The sequence below is a fragment of the Copadichromis virginalis genome, linkage group LG10 (assembly GCF_057382275.1).
Source record: "Copadichromis virginalis isolate Kocher_CV1m ecotype Utaka linkage group LG10, C_Virginalis_male_GT1.1, whole genome shotgun sequence".
Taxonomy (NCBI): Eukaryota; Metazoa; Chordata; class Actinopteri; order Cichliformes; family Cichlidae; genus Copadichromis; species Copadichromis virginalis.
This window is the reverse complement of record NC_140627.1, coordinates 22,269,410-22,292,846: the sequence shown is the minus strand read 5'-3', so window position 1 is coordinate 22,292,846 and position 23,437 is coordinate 22,269,410. Positions and strand designations below refer to the sequence as shown.

The following is a 23,437-nucleotide window of genomic DNA, read 5'->3' as shown; positions in this document are numbered from 1 at the left end:
GTTTGGCTACCGGATGATCTTGGGCTAGAGTGAGACATAAATTTTATGACTAAATGTGAAAAGAAGCGACAATGCAGTCATTGCTCCAGGGGATATATACTTCATATTGTAACCAGTGAATACATGAAAAACACAAAATCCAGTGAGTCATACGGACAGTAACTCAACACTGTCACCTGGAGGCGCCTGAGTGTAAATATTCAGGAGGCGATGAAAAATTCAAATTCAAATTCAAATTCAAATTTTATTTGTCACACACACACAACCATACACAGTATGACATGGGGGTGAAATGCTTGTAGCTGTACAATGCCCGACCATTAAATGACAGAAGAAAAGTTTTACAATATTTACAATTTACTACAAAAATTTACAAATTAACTTAGGAATTTACAGTAAAGAATGTGCAAATAGCAGAAGAGATTATAAAGATAAGGATTATAAATTATAGGAATTATAGGATTATAGGAAATGTGTGGTGGTGCGTGTGGTGACGTGTGTGAGAGTCCAGTCTTATAGTGACGTGTTTGGGAGAGTCCAGTCCAGTCCAGAAAAAGGGAAAAGCTGGATTCTCTTTTAAACAGTACTTGATCTTGTTGACAATTCTTAACTATTAGACTTTAGGAATCTCAACTTTGTGGTGTTTAAATATTTTTTGCCTCTGTTGGATACACACTTAATTTTTTATTTATTTTTTTTACATTTTGGGGGTTTTCCAGAGGAATTTCGATGTTCCAGAGTGTTGCAATTCTGCAATTGGGAAACTGTAGAGAAATGTATTTAGAAGAGTGACTATTGCCTCTCAGTGAATTCTGTATCCATCTGTGAACTGATGTTCAAAAACAGAGACAAAACAGTTAAATTGTGACTAAAATGATTTTGAGGAACTACTTTACAAATAGGAAATGAGACGTATCAACTTCCTTTCCTTAACATTACCACAGGACTGCCACGGGAGCAGAGTATTCCCACAGCAACTACTGACAGAAAGAAGGAAAAAAAAAAAACTAAGCCCAAGAGGAAAATGTAACAGTGAACCTCTGAGTGAATGGAGATGCAAGGCACTGAAATCTATGAGCTCTGGAAACCGCCTGAAAGCAAATACTGTACGTTAGAATGTTTGAATGTCAACATCCTGTTCGCTTCTATCGTACAGAGAAGGCTTCATTGATCCCCAGAGCTGAGGCGATGCATAACTGCATAATAATTTGGAGCACCCGAGACACTCAATGCGGTGAACATGAGTTAAAAATTCCTGAAATGACTCTTTTATTAATCGAGAAACTGAGAACATCTGCATCAAAGTGCAACATTACAGTCTTCCATCCATTAATAGCTTTGACACGTTATGAAAGTACAGGTTGAAATTGACACTCAAATTAAGACCACACATACACAGAATGTCTATATGAAGGGGCCTTTGATCAGACTTCTCCCACTAGGTCTTCTTGAAATGCTAAGTTTGTTTTGGTGTTAAGTTTGTTGGAATAGAAAAAAAGGGGTCCTTTTTAAATTGTTGAATTATTCATCTATCTAAAGTGGGTTATTATCCATTTAAGGATGCTCTTTGTATGCGTGTGTATAAAACAAATAAAAGCTAAAAGAGTGAAGAAAAGAACAGGTTTGAACCCATTATTTCAATAGGAAGCTGCAGGTTCTTGCATTTGCAGACATGTGGCATTGTTTCAGAACAAATTGGATTTCAGTGTAATCTTTCTAATGTCCTCCACACACCACATAGCAGATGGGCTACACCTGAAGCTGAGGGTCTGTAGTTGTAGGCTGACAGTGCCCTCACTTGGCCAAGCTTTAGCACTGTAGGAGAATGTTGAATGTTTCTTTCTCTGCCAGCCAACAAACAACAGTGGGTCCGTGGCCCAAATAAAATGTTTTTTTAAGTCTTCATAGAGGTCGTAGAATTTCTTAGGGTGACCACCGAAACATTTACCCACACAGCAGGTAACCTTCAAAAACAACTTTAATGTGCATAAGAAGACATGAACAACAGATGACACATCAAAGCATTAAGTGAGTCGTCTCTAAAAATAAAGATTTAAGAGATGAAAAGGGATACATACAAGAACGAAAACCTATAGAGACACTTCTGTACCTAGACATACAGCATCTCTACCAATATTAATTCTGAGCATTTGATCAAACTGGTTTGGTTTGGGAGCAGTGTTTTTGTGCAAACTGTTGTTGTCTTCCTGAAAAGGCATCAGAACTCAAAGGAATCTCCAAAGAATATAATAAAATACATTAGATGTAGCAGAGCAGCTGTCTTTCTGTTCAAAAACTGACACACTTGATAAAGTTTGTGGTTCTTCGGTTGCGAAGAAAATGCGATGTTGCGGAGGAGACGACCCCTTCGCTGTTAATGTAGTCCTGTGCAGAATGAAAGTGGGTGTTTCCCTTAGTCTTGTTGTTGCTAAATATATGGGAGGCAGAAAACGCTCATAAAAGCTTTTACAAAAATCAGGACAAATGGGATTTTAGCTGAATTCAGATTAGGTTGCAGGGTTCATTTTTATTCTTGAAAACTGCAGTTTTTTTCCCACCTGTGTCCAAAACACTTTGTTCCCTTAATGTCCTTAAAAATCACAGGACTGTATAAGACCATTTAAGGCTCAACTCGGTCCACAGAAAATCCCCCCTCCCAGCACGCTTGTTGACAGTCTTCTCCTGTAAGACGCATATCAGGGGAGGAAGGCGACGAGGAGTCATGTGTGACACCATATAGTCCAGCTTGCGAATGGTCAAGTTGTAATGTGGGGAAAGGTGGAGGCCAATAAAAGAAGACAGAAAAAAAATCCTGGTACCAATTTAGGCAGGAGCGCCCACATTTCTGTAGTAACAGCATTATTAGCCAATAATTTCACTAATTACACTTACGCCAATTAGGCCGACATTACAGAAACTGGGGAACAGTTATTTGAAACTGTTGATGAATTGCGGTTTTTAGAAGACGGAGATGAGTGCGAAAACCCCATAAAGCAGAGCGCATGGGTAAGCAACCAACAGCTGCTGCCCATCCATGGCCAACGCTGAGATGAAGATCTTCGAGGCTGAGAAACTGCACCAGCTAATAATTGTTGCTGTTAGTATAATTCCCATCATGCCTCTAGAGAGGACACAAAAATAAGCAGAAAGTTAGACTTACTACTAATAACTGATGTTATTTACGGGCTGTACTACAATAATACGACAAAACTCTTTATTTTAAACTAGTAGATTGTATATTAATCTAGTAAATAAATACTATATCTTTTTAAAAGTCCTTTTGCCAGATTTGCAGGCTACATTAACAATCATAAACCTTTTTGTTTTCCTGTATACTCACTGTAAAGAGAAGAGAACTCCAAAACTTGAGAGAATGATCATGGGGAGGAGGCAGTATCCCAGCACGCTGGCCACGCAGCCAAACGACACGCCTGTCATACTCATGAGGTTGAGTAGGCAGTACATGCCAAGGCAGCCAATTGCACTGATGCCATACACATAACCAAACTGGATTTTACCTGACTGTAAACAGAGAGGAGGGGGAAAAAAAAGATCCACACAATTAGATATGGACTACACCCACCAACAGTTCACACATTGAGTTTGTACAGTTATATGCTCTGTGCTTTTGTTTTTTAACAGTAATTTAATTGCCAGAACACACAAAAATAATTTGACTACACAGCAGTTGTGTGCCGTTTCAACTATAGCTGATAAATAAAAAGCCATTTGCATGACTCAGATTTGATTGGAAGCAGCCATTTACACTGAGATCTAACTCAATGATCACACTAGGAGATTGTGATCACAAGATTATAATGAGACTCAAACTAAAAAAAGTAAAACAAAAACAAAATTACTGTGGATATCAAAGCTATGAATTTGGTACAGTCTAATGAAGCAGAAGCTCATGATGAAGGCCTTGTGCATAAGTCTCATAAAAAAAGATGGTGCATGGTAAACAAAGATTCATAGTTTTCTCATAACTTGAGCACGTTCAACTGAACAAAACCAGAACACTTACTTTACTGATAATTTCATTACTGATAGTGCTAACAGTTTGTAATGTAAAAGACTACACAGCCTCTGACACATCGATACCAATCTACCCAAATTATAATTAAGACTTGGCACTTTTATTAATGTAGTAGCCAATATTTTCTTATTTTTAAGTACTATTACTCGTCTTTACCAGTTTATCTTCTTTTTATTTTTCACCTAAAAATCAACCAAATGATTTACCAGAAGAAGTGTTGCTCCAAAGGCCAAACAGAACACCATAGGCCCGGCCAAGTCTGTCTCGTTCATGATGCTGCCATCTGCTACTTTCATTGGATGGAGAACCGTCAGAGTCTTCTGCCAGATGTGGTCAAAATTGATTCCTAATTCTAAGAGAAGAAGAGATGAGACATTTCAGATATTTATACTATACTATTTTCTATAAAAACACCAGGCCCTATTGGTTCCAAACACATCTGTCCTCCACAAATACTCAACCGGGGATTTCTTCGATGAAATGCTTTCAGGTGTGTCTTCACACCTGAAATCTGAATCGTAATTGTAGATTTTCCAACTAAATAATGGCTCAGTCTTAAAACGAAACTCACAATGAAACATTACCAGTTCAGTATTATTTTTTTTCTACCCTGAATTCTGATCATATTACAGAAGAGTACAGAGAAGATATGATGAATCCAGTTTTAACTGCAGGACAAAGTCAAGTCAAGTAGTGCCAATAGTCGACGTTCAGGATCGATGGTGGTCAGAGTAATCATCAGTCATCAGAGTAAATTGTATTAGACTGAATCTGCCTTTTTATAGTTTTGTGTAAGCATCTCCACATATAAGCAACACTGCAATATAAATGCATCTGGGTGGGCAAGTGCACATATTGTGCGTTTGTGGAGCAGCTACACATAAACAAATTATCATCATTGTCAAATGACAGATAACGGAAGTATATTTCTGAATGCAGAGATGCAAGTTCAGGTCTTTAACCCGGATTTTGATAAACTAACACCAAAAATTTCAACTGACACCGGTCAAACACAATGTGCTGATTTCCCAGAGTACAGATTTATATACTTATACTTGTTTTGGGGATAAGGTACTGTAAGACTACAGACAATACTGGAACCAAATATCTACAAACACTACAGTCAGAAACACTTAAAAATAAATAAATAAATGTCTGCAGTCTTTCTCAAGCATGTAAGTAGACGCAAAATAAAACAATAGGTCTGCCAAGAACAGTCAGAAAAATCAAGCCTGCCAGTTACGCAGACACTTGGCCGAACTCCATCATTTGATCCATCAATGCTTTTATTCTATCAAATCGTTTTGTAGTCATGAAATTCTCTGAGTCTGGAAGCAACTGCAACAGGCGAGTGAAACTCTAATTTCATGCTTTGAGAGACAGTTTCTCTGCTGAATATCAGAGATGATACTGAAGGCTGATTTCAACAATGCTAAACTTTTGCATGTTGGGACTTCAACTGGAGCTCCTCCTACACTGCCTTGAAATCATATCAAAGACTGACAAACAGTACTTGCAGTAGCTGATTTAATTCAACAAAGCCATTCAATTTATAGTATTATGAAACAAGAAGTAAAATGATTTTTCTCAGCAAATGATAACAACCATACTAGTCAGCTTTCTTGCTTAAAAAGAAAGAATAACTGGAAGAACTATTGAGATACATTTCACAGAATGCAATCGAGATAATTTAATGGATTACTCTTTTGCTCTGGTTTTCTATAGTATTGAGACTGGAATGAAATATTTTTGCTCAATCTTGCTGATAGACAGACAGACAGACAGACAGACATAACACATCGGCATGTAGTCTTGGTGCTTGACATACCTTCTAGCAGCGGTGGCTCGTCATCAAAACTGTTACTGTACATGGACTGTGATGCTGATGGTGTGTAGGTCTGTGTGGGCTGGAAGATTTGTCCGGTGTATGGTTGCTGGGGCTGCATTACTCCTGGGGATGAGTAGCCCATGGGCTGGGAGTAATCATATTGACCATATGGCCTGGGAAATACACAATAATAAGTAACTGGAAACTTAATTAAAAAAAAAAAGCTTTAGAAACGTCTCTTTTGTATTTACTCAGGTAATCTTTGTCTAATATTAAAATGTGTTTGATGATTTGTGTGACAAATATGCAAAAACTAGGAAATCAGGAAGGCGAAAAATACTTTTACATGGCACTACATGTCAAATACACAAGTTTCCAAAAGATCTGGAGATTAGTTTTGAGCACCTGAAATGGCCCAGTAATAGTGTACCAGCAGTTGAGAAATTATCAATTAAAAATGGCTTCATACACTTACTTATTGTAGGGGTTGTCAGTGTTGCTGTAGCCATAGCCGGCTTGGCTTTGGTCATCTACACTGTAGCTGGACTGGTAAAAGTCTGTGTTAAAGTTGTCAAAACCCGACATCTCTTACTCTGAAAGTAAAAGAAAACACAGTCGATCAGCGTGAAAAGTTATTTTAATGCGTCTGCTCTATATACAGATAAAACACTCTTACACTGCACAGCATAGACTCGCTTAACAATGCCAGCTTCCTTCGTAAGCTATCAATATCAATTAGAAATACTCAGTGTTGTTATCCGAAATGTCAACCTTTGCATTTAGTTGCGTTTAATCTTTTTGTGTTAATTACCTGACACCTTTAAACACGTCATCGTACACAAATGCGCAGCGACCAAATTTCAAGCCTAAATGCACAAACAACGCCACGTGACAGTAGTAGTCATATTTAAAAAAAAAAAACAAAAAACAAAATTTTTACCTTCCATTTGTTTGTTAACAATAAGATATAACAATAAGCCTCACAACAATTAACGCTAGTTGGGTCCCTAAACGCATCAGTGCTAAAGCGGCTAACAAAACAAACCAATTCCGTAAGCTGTATGCTTCAAGCATTTTCTTGGCTTATTGTTAGTAACTGTTCCATCTATAAAATGGTTCAACAGCTACGACCACGGACACGTAGATGAATAACTGGTGCTTTCGGTACACACTGAGCTACTAATCTTTGGGAGGCTAACGTACCGTTAACTCTGCAGCTAATTGGCTAGCTAATGCTAGCCATAATAGCCGACACAGACCTAACTTACACAAAATATCAGCGACGGCTTACTACTCAATCCAACATTTCAAACTTAATCACTATTCTCACGCTATGAAACACCACGGTCATGCAAACTCTTACCTGTGCTGTGTGATAACTCTGCCCAGAGCCCTGCCAACTTCGCTGCGGCTGCTACGTGTCAGGAGAAAGGTAAATCTTCCGGGACCAGCCGTCGCTAACAGGAAATTGTTGGGACCACTGACAAATTCCTGCTCGCAGAATATCTGGCGCATCCTGCCGGCGATTGATGGTACTACACGTCCATAAAAATCACTTGCTACCAAAAGGAAGAAAAAAAAAAACAAACAAAACAGAAGACCAAGGAATACATATTTTGACTTTGTATACACTTCAGTCACTTCTCGGTTTACACACCTCGCAAATAAAGGCAATTACTGTTAGTTTCTGTGTTTTCTGGGCTGCGGTGACTTTTTTCTCAGGGATTAAAGAGGCTTATACACAATGATTTTGTTGCTGTATTGATATGAGCATTTACATATGCACCATATCCAAAGATCAAGTGTGTAGTAGTGGCTATCTGATAAATTCAGTCAGTTTGAAATGTCAAACAACATAAAATCATGCAATTTTCCCTCTTAGTAAATTATTATTATCATTATCAATTTATTTTTAAATAATATACACACACACCCAGCACGCCCCTGCGGGCGGTTTATCCTTCAAGCTCGGGTCCTCTACCAGAGGCCTGGGAGCTTGAGGGTCCTGCGCAGTATCTTAGCTGTTCCCAGGACTGCGCTCTTCTGGACAGAGATCTCCGATGTTATTCCCGGGATCTGCTGGAGCCACTCGCCTAGCTTGGGAGTCACCGCACCCAGTGCTCCGATTACCACGGGGACCACCGTTACCTTCACCCTCCACATCCTCTCGAGCTCTTCTCTGAGCCCTTGGTATTTCTCCAGCTTCTCGTGTTCCTTCTTCCTGATATTGCTGTCATTCGGAACCGCTACATCGATCACTACGGCCGTCTTCTTCTGTTTGTCTACCACCACTATGTCCGGTTGGTTAGCCACCACCATTTTGTCCGTCTGTATCTGGAAGTCCCACAGGATCTTAGCTCGGTCATTCTCCACCACCCTTGGGGGCATCTCCCATTTTGACCTCGGGACTTCCAGGTTATACTTGGCACAGATGTTCCTGTACACTATGCCGGCCACTTGGTTATGGCGTTCCATGTATGCCTTGCCTGCTAGCATCTTGCACCCTGCTGTTATGTGCTGAATTGTCTCTGGGGCATCTTTACACAGCCTGCACCTGGGGTCTTGCCTGGTGTGATAGACCCCAGCCTCTATGGATCTTGTATTCAGAGCTTGTTCTTGTGCTGCCATGATTAGTGCCTCTGTGCTGTCTTTCAGTCCAGCTTTGTCCAGCCACTGGTAGGATTTCTGGATATCAGCCACCTCCTCTATCTGCCGGTGGTACATACCGTGCAGGGGCCTGTCCTTCCATGATGGTTCCTCGTATCCCTCCTCTTTCTTGGGTTTCTGCTGCCTGAGGTATTCACTGAACACTCGGTCAGTTGGGGCCATCTTCCCAATGTATTCTTGGATGTTCGTTGTCTCATCCTGGACTGTGGTGCTGACACTCACCAGTCCCCGGCCCCCTTCCTTCCGCTTAGCGTACAGCCTCAGGGTGCTGGACTTGGGGTGAAACCCTCCATGCATGGTAAGGAGCTTTCTTGTCTTTATGTCAGTGGCTTCTATCTCCTCCTTTGGCCAGCCTATTACCCCAGCAGGGTACCTGATCACGGGCAGGGCGTACGTGTTGATGGCCCGGATCTTGTTCTTACCATTCAGCTGACTCCTCAGGACTTGCCTGACCCTCTGCAGGTACTTGGTGGTTGCAGCTTTTCTAGCGGCCTCTACGTGGTTCCCATTCGCCTGCGGGATCCCCAGGTACTTGTATCTGTCCTCTATGTCTGCAATGTTGCCTTCTGGTAGTTCAATCCCCTCAGTTCTGACTACCTTCCCTCTCTTTGTTACCATCCGACTACACTTCTCCAGTCCGAACGACATTCCAATGTCATTGCTGTATAGCCTGGTAGTTTGGATCAGTGAATCGATGTCTCGTTCACTCTTGGCATACAGCTTGATGTCATCCATGTACAGGAGGTGGCTGACAACTGCTCCGTTCCGTAGTCGGTATCCGTAGCCAGTCTTGTTAATGATTTCACTGAGGGGGTTCAGGCCTATGCAGAACAGCAGTGGGGACAGAGCATCTCCTTGGTAGATTCCTCACTTGATGGTGACTTGTGCTATGGGCTTGGAGTTGGCCTCTAGTGTTGTACGCCACATCCCCATTGAGTTCCTGATGAAGGCTCTTAGGGTCCCATTGATCTTGTACAATTCTAAGCATTCCAGTATCCAGCTGTGGGGCATTGAGTCATAGACCTTCTTGTAATCAATCCAGGCAGTGCACAGGTTGGTCAGTCTGGTCTTGCAGTCTCGGCTGACTGTTCTGTCTACCAGTAGCTGGTGTTTTGCGCCTCTGGTATTCTTGCCAATTCCTTTCTGTGTCCTGCTCATGTATTGACCCATGTGCCTGTTCATCTTAACCGATATGATGCCTGACAGGAGCTTCCATGTAGTACTGAGGCAGGTTATTGGTCGGTAGTTGGAGGGGACCGGTCCCTTCTTGGGGTCCTTGGGGATCAGGACCGTCCGGCCTTCAGTTAGCCATTCCGGGTGTCTCTCGTTAACTAGCAGCTGGTTCATTTGTGCTGCCAGACGCTCGTGGAGTGCAGTCAGCTTCTTCAGCCAGTAGGCGTGAACCATGTCGGGCCCTGGTGCTGTCCAACTCTTCATACTGGAGACCCTTTCTTGGATATCTGCCACTGTGATGGTTACTGGACCCTGTTCAGGGAGGTCGCTGTGGTCTGCCCTCAGATCCACTAGCCACTGAGCATTGCCGTTATGGGTTGTGTCCTTCTCCCATATGCTCTTCCAGTATTGCTCCGTCTCCAGCCTTGGTGGTGCTGTTCTCTTATTGTTCCCTTGCCACTGAGAGTACACCTTTGCTGGTTCTGTGGAGAACAGCTGGTTTATTCTCCTGCCTTCTATCTCTCTGGTGTACCTCCTCAAGCGGCTGGCCAAGGCTGTGAGTCTTTGCTTGGCAGTTTCCAAGGCCTCAGGTATGGACAGCTTGCTGTATTTCTTAGGCACCTTATTTGTCGCACCTTGCTGCAACTCCGTTAGTTGGCTAACCTCCCTCCGTGCTACTTTGATCTTGCCCTCTAGCCTCCTTCTCCATGGAGGGTACTTACCCTTGTCGCTGTTCAACTTGTAGCCAAGCATCTCACTGATCACTGCTGCCGTATTGTAGATCAGCTTGTTAGTGTCGGTAATCGTGGTTGTAGGTATTGCCCGTAGTGCTGCATTAACATCATCTAGCAGACCTTCTGAGGGTACTTCACGTAATCTTGGTAACCGGCTACGGGGGATCCAGGTTTCAAGCTTGGCCATGATCCTATTTTTCAGGTCAGTTCCTCTCGCACTCAACGGTCCTTCTCCTATCGCACTTGGGGCTATGTACCCAATCTCGGGTGGGGGTGATGATATCGCCCCCCTGACCTGGCGTCCTGACTATATATATATATATATATATATATATATATATACACTGAAACATGATGGTGCAAATATCATGGGAACAAGCTGATGAATTGTGTTTCCATAGTGTGACCCATACAAAATGGAAGATGAGCTGCAGGAAAGAATTAGAAGTGTGCACAGAAATAGAGCAGGAACACATTTTTATAATGTAAAATGATAAATTCCTTGTATAGCTTTGCTTAACAAAGTCTCACAAACAACGAATTTTACTTCTTATGAATTCAAGTGTTGCTTATTGTACTTACATCTGGTATGTAACCCTATTAGGTTCTGACTCATATCCTGAGTAAATGATTCTCTAGTGATACCAAATAGAGACAGGAAGTGTGAGATAATTTAAGAGGACAAGCACTGAGCTCATGGTAAGAACAAAGGTAGCAGGTTTTGTTGAGAAACAGATCAATCAGTATGCTTATGCAGGAGGACTGCACCGCTATAGAAATACTCCGGCGAACCCATCCTCTTTGATGATGACGGCAGATAATGGAAAGTAATGTGCTGATGACCTCTGCCGAGAGGAAATAGAGAAGGGAGGAAATGGGAACTGAGTGAACATTGCAGATGCACATGGGTTTGACATGTGGGACATGGAAACACACAAATGTAGAAATGTAAGAAGAAAAACACATTATTGGTGCCTATACATTCCAGTGCTCTCTATCTTTAGAGTGGTCAAGACCAGTATAGTGAATTAATACAACAGAAAAAGCCAACAGGAACAATAAAACTGATATGAATTCAGATGACTGTTATTAAACAGTCTCCTTCCATTACTACTATCTTGATCTCTTACCCAGGGCTTATTAAAACTGGATTATTTCTGCTTCACTGACACAAAAAACACTCCTGGCAATCATAATAGGAAATATGTGGATTTTTTGACATAAATTAACTGGTGCAGTGTGAAAGGCAGCTGAATTACACCTGGCTCCCTACCTAGCCTAGAGTTACATTCTTCTTTACAGAATGATGAATGATAAAAATGCTACAGAAGTGCATGAACCAGAGATTTATCATTATTCACGGCAGACATAGCAAGTCCCCTCTGTCTTTAGGCAATAATATACAGAAAAGCCTTTTTTGGTCAATATTGTAACAAAACTGTTGTCTAGCCAAGGTTGTGCGGAAGAAATCTACTGATCTGGTACCATCTGTCACATTTTATCTCCCTGGTAAAAACAATGCTCAGATCCCAGCATTTGCCATGCCTCCACGATACAATGAAACACATCCCAAAGGTGCTCTATTGGACTGAGATCTGCTGACAGTGGAAGTTATTAGAGTACAGTAAACTCACTGTCATGCTAAAATCATTTCCTTTTTTTCTGTTTTTTAGCTTTGTGAAGTGGCATGGTTATTCTGCTTGAAGCAGCCATCAGGAGATGGGTACACTGCTGCATGTTGTCAGCAACAATGCTCATTTAGGCTTTGGTGTTTAAACAATAATTAGTTGGTGTGAAGGGGTCTAAAATGAGCAAAAAAGTATCCGCCACACCACTATACCACCAGCAGGAACTGCTAACACAAGCCAGTATGAAGTCATGCTTTCATACTGTTTACACTAAATTCTGATCCTAAAATTAGCTCAAATCAAGACTCATCAGACCCGGCAACAAATATTCAGTCTTCAGTCGTTAAATACTCGTGTGCGTTGCTGACAGGAGTGGCACCCAGTGTGGTCTTCTGCTGTGGTAGTCCATCTGCTTCAGGGTTTAATGTCTTACATATTCAGAAATGCTTTTTTGCACACCTTGTTTGCAACGAGCGGTTATTTGAGTTACTGTCATCATCCTCTCAGCTTGAAGGAATTTTCATTCAGAGAGCTGCTGTTCACTCAATATTTTCTCTTTTTCAGACCATTCTCTGTAAACCCTAGAGATGGTGGCGTTGGAAAAAAATCCCAGCAGTTTCCGAAATACTAAATCCCTCCCCCTCTGGTACTAACAACCCTGCCACGTTTAAAGTTTTAACATCACCTAAATAACCTTTTCTTCCCTATTCTGATGTTCGATTTGAACTCAGAGGGCGATCTTGATCATATATACATGGATAAATACATTGAATTGCTGCCACCAATCAACCTTTGCTTGCTGATTAAACATTTGTGTTGAACAAACGTACCTAACAGAGTCACTGGTCAGTGTATGTTTTCATCACTTGCTTCAAGATTGCTCCAGGATGAATCTATTACAGGCTATTTTTGTGCAAGAAACAGGTCAACTCCTTTCCCAAAAAACAATCAACCAAAGTGCATAAAAAACAGCAACAAAAGAATTTCATTAAAAACCCTTCTCATGCTGTGCAGCCCTGGCATGGATCATTTCTCTGTCTTATGAAGAACAAAATCAATTTGATGCAGGGAACATGAATTCTTACAGCAAACACCCATGACTAATCATAAGCAGAAATGAGTTGCTTCCCCTTCATTGCCTCTCATCTTTCTTTAGACTTTTAATCATCTTTAAACTTGAGGGACATGCCTTTCTTTTTAATCCACTTAATTAAAGAAAATTGAAAAGTGCCAGAGAGGGTAATTGAATTTAGGGTACTGTATTGCCATATGCTGTCATAATTGCCCTCTTATAAAAAGTCTCTCTTGTAATCCTGCTGTCACTGCCTGCCTGGATGAGTGGATTAAAACCATTGAATTTCCTCTACTGAAGCAAACCTTCGTCTTCAACCACCTACTACACCCCCGATTAAGATTTCACCTGCATCAAGCAAGGAAAAACTTATAAATCTTATAATATGTTCCCCTGAAAGAAAACTATGCAGATGGTAGGTATTTTTCCTATTCAGTAATGCATACTGAACATTTTAACGAGCACAGAACTAATCCTGTCTCCTAAAATTAATTTCCATTACAGCTAAACTGCATTCTCAGTTACATTTTAACGCAAATGACGGGGCTTCACAAAGCACACAGAGCTCTAAAGAAATGAATCTTGAGAATATTTACAAGGTTAACTTCAGTTAATTCATCGAATTCATTTCCTCCCGCCCTATATGACTGCTGCACAGATCATAAATTAGTAGGCATCTGGTTCGCTGGAGCAGCTTTCTCCATTCTATGAGTTAGCTACACAAGCACTAAAATGACAATAGAAGACTTGAAGAGTTTGAGAAGTTTATTCCGAAATGAGATTTTTACCCTCTTGAGGTTTTTAAAAAAGAGAGTTAGTCAGCACGAATTATCTTCAATATAATATGTAATAATATGATGTCTTCTGTGATATACCAATGAAGTATGAGGTTAGCTCTCAATGCTTTCTTGATCTGTATTACACACATGCAAGGTAGCTATGGTTCAATGTAAACCTTTGTTTGCAAAATGAGAGATAAGAATTGAAGCATTTTAATGTGTAGTGTGGACTTTTGCCAGCTTTTTTCCTTCCTGTCTCTGGTTGGCATACAGGGACAGCACCATTCGACCCACGAGTGTTCTACCTGTCAAAACAGATTTAGGAGCTTCTAAAATAAACCTCATATTATGAATAGCTGCATGGCTTTGGTTCTCCTTCTTATTTCTATGCTTCCCTCACAGACATCCTTCCAAGTTTTACTTGGAGTAAGTTTTACTTAGCATGATGATTCCATTCACTTTGAGATATGATGAACATATATTATTTTTAGCCCAGTGAGCTGATGCTGAGATGCATGTGTTTCTTTTTATATGAATGCAGCTTAAAGGAGAGACGTCGGTATTTGAATGTTGTTCACTGTCTTGCCCTTTATTGCCATGAATTCCCAGTTACCACAGTTACTCACATGGGATTTGGTAATTAAGTTTATGGTGAAAAGTTTATGACCAGTGGCTTTGGATCTGGAGATAGTAGGTCATCTATTAATTGGAAGGTCAGTGGTCAATTCCTCGGCTCCTCTGGCCTACATTTCAAAGTCTCCTTTGTCGAGATACTGAATCCCAAGTCAATAATCAGTATATCTGGGATATATTTGCAAATGTGTGAATGTTATTTGTTGCTTAAAAGTGCTTAAAAGCACTTCAAGTGCTCAGTATGAATAGTAGTAAAGTACAAGTACCACTTCATATACCATGATAGCTAACCTTTCAGACCTTTCTTTCCTTCAAACGCATCAGTGTCATTTAGGAGAAATAACAGCTACATGTCTCTTTCATTACATGCATCACAGTATTATAATTACTGCCAATGGAATAATAAATATGTGTCCCATAATGAGAGATTTCTCTCTGTGTGACTGTTGACTTTCAGCAGGAGGAGAGATAAAAACACTGGCTCATTCTGAGGGACGGACACAAAAACCTGAGCCTTACTATTTTTGTCTTCAATGCTAATAAGCACCAACTGGACTGGTAATATCTTAATGAGATTTCACATCATTAATGAAAAAAAAAAAACAAAGTATGAAAGCCAGAATTATAAGCCAGAAACAATCAGCGTGGTCTGTGCTTTAACAGCAGAACGAGATAAGAACATGAAATTAATAAAGTTGTACTGCAACTCCTGACTTCCACAGAGAGTGAACTGCATTGTAAACTGCGTCTAAAGCTGCAATCGTTCCCAAGATTTGTAATTCTTGTTGACTTGTTCTGTGTGTGGGGTGACTCCCCACTGGATGTTCTGTCTTTCTGAGGAAATTATTGATGGCAGAAGCGAACTGAGACCCACATCTTCTACTAACTGTCACCTTCATTTTCTCACACACAGAAATGATTCATTTTCACTGTGTCTGCTGAGGGCTTCATACACTACTTGAATGCTTCTTTGCCCATTCTACTGTAATATTGAACTGCATCCAAGTTACATAGTGCTGGATTGGATATAAAGACAAATGAAACACATTTAAAGCATCAAAGCATGAACAGCTGAAGAGCAAAATTGGATGCTATACCTTTAAAGGGGTTTTACAGTTCAAAGGACTTGTGGAGATTTGGCCTTATCAAGAGATTTGTCACACACTGAGGACCTGTGGAAACCACCCTTTAATCCCAAGAGTCTGTAAGCAGGAGCGAGAGAGAGATTGTGATGTAACACACAGACACACACTCTCTTACACACAGGGAGAGGCAAATATACACACCACACCAGTACACCAGCAGGGCTAGCTACCCCTCCACAGTGTTCCCATGGCCTTTGTGCTGGCAGAGAGAGAGAGAGCGGATGCTTAGCAACATCTCATCTGCATGGTTTGCCAAATCAACAGGGTCAACATCCCTTTAGGCTTGGAGAACTCTGCTGTGCTGTGCAAGGAGCTGCCTCAGACATGCAGAGCCTGGTGCAGATGTGGGAAGATTCTCCTCATTGCAGATATCTCTCGTAAGCTGCTTGGTATCAGTATTCACCTTCAGGATATATTCTTCTTAAAACAGAGAAAATGTTGCCATTGTGATCACTGACCATTTGCTTCTATTTTCCACTGTTTCTGTTGTTTCAGATTTTTTTGATTTGATCTTTTTTGTCAACGCTTTGTTATGCACACTGCTATTAAGAAATATGGACTTTACTGTATGTAACTTTCTCCTGAATATCCTTTGTAATTTCCTTGGATGTACAGTACATGGCATCAACCTGACTGCATGGCTGCTCTGTACATTTTACTAAAGCTCATCTGTGTCTGATGTAATCCACATAGGAAGATGAGTCAGTATGCACTTACACACAGTCTGACTCAATGGATTTTTTTTTCTTCTTTAACAAATGAACAGAGATTTCTTCCTTCACTGTGGAGCTGTCAGATCCTCCACCCCCTCCCATCCTTTCACTACACCCACAACTTGATCCTGGCCAACTGCTTTCTGAGTCCCACATGGTGCAAATTGAATCAAGCGCCAGCTACTGTAAGATACACTGAAAACCTCCTGGTGTTAACACTGCATAGAAGTTTGATTATCTCTTCATGTGCAAAGTTTCTACATTTGTTCCAAGAAGTGAAAAAGAACTTTAGGAGAAAGGTCTGGCTACTATTTTCATTTTTAACAGCAATACTCCTTATTCTAAACTTATTCTAAACCGAACTTATTAATAAATTAATAAGTTCAGTTATATTTCTACAGTCAGTTATGATCAGACTGCCTTAAGCACATCTTGTGAAAAGGAAAACAGAAATCTGTCTGATACAGTATCCCTGAAGTTAAAACTTGGGAGGGTATTGTAACTGAGAAATTTATTGGACATGTTTAAATATCTGATCGTTGTTAATATTTCATATATATATATATGAGATTAGTTTTTTGTAGATACATTGTAATATATATATATATATATATATATATATATATATATATAATATATTAGCTGCGCCTTAGATAGAGCGCTGACCTGAACATAGTGTATCTCTCCTCTTGGCCAACTTGGTTTGGCTCTAGTTCATCTTGGGGAATACGCTGACAAGGTAAAAATTTTAGAAGGTGGTTGGATGGTGAATTCATGGATGGATGGATTGTTTATCACTTTTTGTGAAGCATATAGTTAGCTTGTCTACTTGTGTACTATGTAACATTCTAACACAGTCCCCCTTAACAGTTAGAGGAAAACACACCGATTCTAATGAGTGAAAATCACAAATAATGGAAGGTAAGTGTTGCGCTCCAAACTGTGACGCAGTCTTGTAATTCTTTTGTATCTCATCTTGTTCTCTGTGGAAGCCACAGTACATGAGATAGGAGCCTTGAATACAGCAAAAGATCGTAGACCTCTAAAAAACGAGGCCTTCAACATAAATATATTTATGCAATGACAGCACAAACCAAACTTTCAAAAAAGCTAAAAAACTAACAAACAAAAAACCCCCCTAAAATACTTAGAAAAACAGCAGGACACCTAAATTAAAACTATGGATCAAAATCTAAATTGGAAATACTCATTTGCATCTGTGAGACACCGAATGCAATAATAAATACCATCTATCATTTAAGAGTTTGAAATACAATGTATCTACAAAAAAACTAATCTCATAGCACATGTATGAAATAAACAAAGAAATGCAGATGCAATAATACCTATATATTCATAATATAAGTTATTAATATTATTATTAAAATGTAAACACTGGTCTAGAAGAAACCACACAAGTGAATTCTTGCTGGAACAATATGCAGTGTATACTCTCCTGATATCTAAACAGCCAATCCCCTGGAAGTAACTCAATGCATTTAGTCACTTAGGCATGGTAAAAACAACCCGCTGAAGCTCAAACCAAGCATCAGAATAAGGATGAAAGATCATTTAAGTCATTTTGAACATTGTTTGTGCCAGACGAGCAGGTCTGAGTGTATCAGAAACTGGTGATCTACTGGGGTTTACCTACAAAACCATCTCTAGGGCTCACAGTGAGCAGTCCAAGAGAAAAGAAACAGAGCAAATATCCAGTGAGTGGCAGTTCTCTGAGTGAAAATGCATCGTGTTAGAGATTAGAGGAAAATGGCCACACTGCTCCGAGTTGATGGGAAGTAATTCAGCAACCAAAAGGTATGCAGACGAACATCTCTGAATGCACAACCTTGAAGCAGATGGGCCACATTGGATGCCATTCCTGTCAGCTAAGAACAGGAAACTGAGGCTATAATGCACACTGGCTCACCAACATTGTTCTGTATGGATGTCACAGAGGATTGGAAAAACATTGCCTGGTCAGATGGTCTCGATTTATATGACATTCAGGTGGTAAGATGAGAATTTGGTGCCAGCAAAACCAAAGCATGGATCCATCTTGCTTTGTATCAATGATTCAGGCTTGTGATCTTTTCTTAACACACTCTGGGCCTCTCAGTAGCAACTGTGCACCATTTATGCCACAGCTTATCTGAGTATTGTTCTTAAACACGTCCCTCCCTTTATGTCCACAACATGCTCTTTTTCTAATGGCTGCTTCGAAGCTCATCTCATCTCAAAGTGATTTCTTGACTGTACTCAAACGATCTACACACTCACCAGCAACTGTGTGATACTATCATGTTGATATGGACCAAGGCATCTTGTTGAATTGATGCCATGGACAATCAAAGCAGTTCTGAAGGCAGAATTGGGGTTAAACCTGGTATTAGCAAGTTGTTTGTAACAAAGTGTGTTCCCATTGAGTAGATTTCAAGCTAAAACCCAAAACAATTATGTAAACACTGAACATCACACAGGATGTGTGTCAACTGGGTGTATAGAACAAACACAGGAAACTATTATAGAAATGTTCTTGATCAGATCTTAATTTAGCAGTAAGACCTACAGTCATCTCTGTGCAGATACACTCGTACAAAGCCTTGGCTCAGTTGGTTGCATCTAAAATATCTTTGGATCTTAGATTTTGATGCTCTGTTTAGACTTGGCTGCAAGGATCCACCCGCTTCCTTGATGCCTTCTCCTGTACAAAAAGTAGTGCAGCACACACACACACACACACACACACACACACACACACACACACACACACACACACACACACACACACACAAGACACCTGCAGCGTCAATGTTAGTGAGTGGGATGACAGCTCTGCTGCTATGTTGCTGGCCAAAAGACAAGCTGAGGCGTTCAACTTCCCAGCTCTCTGTGGTGTCTTGCAGTCCTCTTCTAATTCTGGCTCCAGAAGTTGCTCGTCTGTCCCTCACCAAGCCACTCTGCTCTGGCTGCCAGAGCCCTTAATGTTTAGTGGGCTTCCTGGTAACTAGCCATGTCTCCAGGGAGAGCAGTGGGCCTAGTTTAGCAGGGAATAGCTTCATGGCCTTGTGCAGAGAGTGGATAAGGAGAGGTTTTCAAGAGTAGAGCAACAAAGTGACACAAACCAAGACCAAAGTCATTTTTAACCTGCTGAAATGAATAATACTAAAAAAAAAACCCATGTTGCTGAAATTATATTGCTCCATTGGCAAGAGGATATAAAACTGTCAAAATTCATAGACATGCCCTCAATTTGTCAGTCTTGACATTTTGAACCACAGAGGATTACTCTCTGCTCAAGATTGTTTGTGGGTCACATTACTGACATTGTATTATGAGATATGATGATTGTGTCAAACAGTTCAATCTACTTCTTCAGTGCAACTGACTCCCACATTAGATCTGTTTGTTGGAACCAGCTAAAAATATCTTGTTTAGATACCAAATCTGGGGCATCGGGACTTGTTACCGACTCCCACAAGGACTTCATTGAATTGATGTTTGAAGATTGATATCAGAGAGACAAAATATTCCTTAACGATAATGAGTCCATTAGTGTACTTCTAAAACAAGCCAAAAAATTGCTCAGCAATGTTTAAAGGCACATTTGAGAATGATGACTCATTGCTGTCCTAGCAGCAGGTGTTGGAGAGTAAACACTTTCAGGACAGAGTTCAGTCAGCCTGCATGGATCATCTAATTGAGTCGGAGTATCAGGAAGTTATTGTTTTTTGGTTTTGTGTATGAATAAATAAAAACAATAATGAAACAAAGATCTTTATAATTCAATTAACTAAAATAGAGCCTTCCCTTTTTCAGACTGTTATAATTGTGGACCATGGTTTTAAATTAAACAAACAAAAGGAAAAAAAGAGTTTTCCACTTTAGATGATTTAGTATTGATAAGCTGTATAACAACTTTTTAAAAATCTGAACTATTAATAGGGACAAAAGTGTTTTAGTCTGTTTAATGCAGTGTTTCGCCACAGGGTGATTGTCAACATCAAAATAAAAGGTTTTTGCAATTAGCAGGCTCTTAATTTCTGCCATTCCACCTTCTGGTCATATGCAAAATAGAAGCCACCAGCTGTATTTTTTCACATTTCCCACACATTTACATACATACATGGATCAATATGACCACCTGCCTAATATTGTGTTGGTCCTCCTTTTCCTGCCAAAACAGCCCTGACCTGATGAGGAATGGACTTCACTAGACCCCTGGAGGTCTGCTGTGGCATCCTGTAAGTTACGAGGTGGGCAACTTACAGGATGCCATGGATTCGAGTTGTTTGTCCAGCATGTCCCATGGATGCTTAAGTAAATTGAGATCTGGGGAATTTGGAGGTCACGATATTAGCTAAAACTCATTGTTGTGCTCATCAAACAATTCCTGAAGCATGTTATCTTTGTGGCAGTGCACAAATCCTGCTGAAAGATGTCACGAGCATCAGGGAATACGGGTGTACATGGTCTGAGACAATTGTCCAGCCAATACAATTTGGCCCTTGTCAAACTCGCCAAAATCCTTATGCTTGCCCCGTGGGGACAAAAGGTTTACTTGCTCCCTCATGCATCCCACCAACTACCAGCTGCCATGATGAAGAGGTAATCATTGCTATTCACTTCACCTGTGTGTGGTCAGACTTTTATGACTAATCGGTTTAGTTTTTAAGAAAATCATTCATGCACACACAGACACAGCCACGTCTCACCTCAGAGGACATTAGCTTCCATATAGTATAATCTACTTAACCTAACTCTAACCCTATCCACAATCTGATTAACTCTTAATCTAACCTTAAACTGAATGTTAACCCTAAAAATTACATATGCCATAGAACCTGATTTTACTTGTCATTAAAGTGAAGTCAGGCTATTGCAATGTGACTGCACAGATTTATTTGCCCACATCATTAGTCATACAAGCAAAACTGCACACATTGCTCTTAGGCCCTTTAATTTCACAGTGATTCAATAAACTTGATGGCTCCCTATTGGTAGCAACGATTAATTCAAAAATGATGCTAACACTAAAATGTTTTAAAGAACACCAATAATCACTTTCCTCGTGTATCTGACTGAAATGACTGCTCTCTTGCAGAATTCCGTGCTAACATGCTTGAGTTTTTTCCTAGTGAAATTTTGCAAATAATAAATAGCTGTCTATACATAAATAAAAAAAAAAGTTAAAGTACACGTTGAGAGATAACTAAGGTTTTCATAGAAACTCTTGGTAAATACTCATCCTCTCTGAGTCGGCTGAATTTATGCATTGAATGTCTGCCTGCTGTACTTGCAGATTTCCCATCTAAGGCCTGGCATCATTCGGTGTGGCTGTAATGAGAGATGGAAGTGGGAGTAGTATGCTGTTTATTTCAACCATCTGTGACTGGCCTGAAAATTTCCCTTTAATAGTTTTCTCTGCACTGCACAGGAAGAAAATAACTGTGCTGCCAGTTGATCTGTATCAAGGAAGAGGAGTGCTCACCAAGTCGCTTTCTTTTTCAAGTGAAAAATTAAAAATCTCTGTGATATAATGTTTCTCTCTGAAAAACCATAAATTATTAATGTTGCCGCTGTGCTCGCAGAGTGAATGTTTGTGTATATTTTTAATTTGTTAATGTGAAACTAAAATGATTTTAAAAACATGGAGAGCAAGGACATAATTTGGAAATTGCAACTACTGCACAAGCATGTTTTATGAAAACCCAGTAAGTTTGACATTATAACCCTAACAGAATAACTCAGAATCCTGCAAAAGACAATTTCCAAAAACTGATTTTCTGGACTTAAATGAAATAAATTATTTGAAATAATTCAAACCTATGTTGATACTGTACATTGTGACCTGAAATGCAGGCACGGTGCACAAACCATAGATGAATGTGTCTGGTGACGGTCTTGCTGTGTGTTTCGGAAGACTACACCAGTGAATCCAGGGCTCTTTGGGGACAAAGAAAGCTAAGGTGAAATTAATTTTGTCAGCACAAGCAGGTTCAACTCCTTACAGGTGGTCAATCGTCTGCTCTTTAAATAGCACCACAGTGGGGAGTGTTGTAGTGCCCACATGTATTTATGAAGACGCAGCCGACATGGCCTACTTCTGGGTGACTGCTGATGCCCCAGCTGGGCACACCTCCTCTCTTTCTACGTGTGTGTATGTGTGTCTGTTTGCATGATTGTACTTTATAGGAATTTTTGTGCGACTTTACAGCTAAATTGATAGTAAACCTGGTGACTTAATTCTCAAGCGATAAAACCAAAAAAAAACAAAAAACCCCCCCAAATAGTCACTTTTTTCTCTCTAAGAATTTCATTTCCAGTAATCTTTGTGCAAAACCTGTGAGGTGTGGGTGTTGTGTTAAAGCAAAATTAAAAGTTTAAAAGTGCTTTTAAAAAACCCACATGACACCGCATCCCGTAGAAAGGCATTAATAGCACTAAAAGCACTGAATGCAGGATGAGATTGTGCATTAATACCAAATGAAAGAGAATCAATTCCAGTATAAATGTTTTAGTGACTTTACTTTTTTAATTTATCTGCTGCATTTGATTGCCTCTGTGGCTATGTTGCTTTAAGCTACAGTTAAAATGGATGAAAATTAGAATTAGCACTGAAATAGAAAAGTAATGGCATCATTTTCTCAGTGGTAGGGCGGACACAACAGTTAAGCAATATGCCTGGAAATGCAGTTTTTCTTACAGCAGGGTTGGTTAAAAGTGGACAGATGAGCTCCAAAGGAAAATAAAAGGCTGCTGAAGGCATTAGGTCGTAACTCAATCAACCAATCAATAAAATACAAAAATGATTTGGACTTTCTGAGATCCAGCAGACTACATCATTCTCACCCAGACTTCTTATATACAAGTCCCTCTTTGGTTCTGCAACACTTTCACCATGCAGTAACTGAATTCTGTATAATGGTCATGTATAGTGCCGACTACTTTTGTCCCCATGACATAAAAATTTGATTGGAAAAAAAAAGAGAAAAAAGATCCCTCTTTGTAAAACTTCCCCAGAAACAGAAA

The 23,437-nt window shown here is 40.1% G+C and overlaps 1 protein-coding gene across 1 annotated transcript; it reads right to left on the bottom strand.

Moving 5' to 3' along the window:
* Positions 1 to 1,960: 1,960 nt before the first annotated feature.
* On the bottom strand, positions 1,961 to 7,357 carry yipf5 (Yip1 domain family, member 5). The gene is made up of 6 exons (XM_085470685.1): positions 7,228 to 7,357; positions 6,340 to 6,457; positions 5,865 to 6,037; positions 4,243 to 4,388; positions 3,341 to 3,522; positions 1,961 to 3,121 (listed from the first exon to the last, which is right to left on the bottom strand). The coding sequence occupies exons 2-6, from the start codon at positions 6,447 to 6,449 to the stop codon at positions 2,959 to 2,961; spliced, it is 774 nt and encodes a 257-aa protein (XP_085326811.1). The 5' UTR covers positions 6,450 to 6,457; positions 7,228 to 7,357; the 3' UTR covers positions 1,961 to 2,958.
* Between the last annotated feature and the right edge of the window lie 16,080 nt (positions 7,358 to 23,437).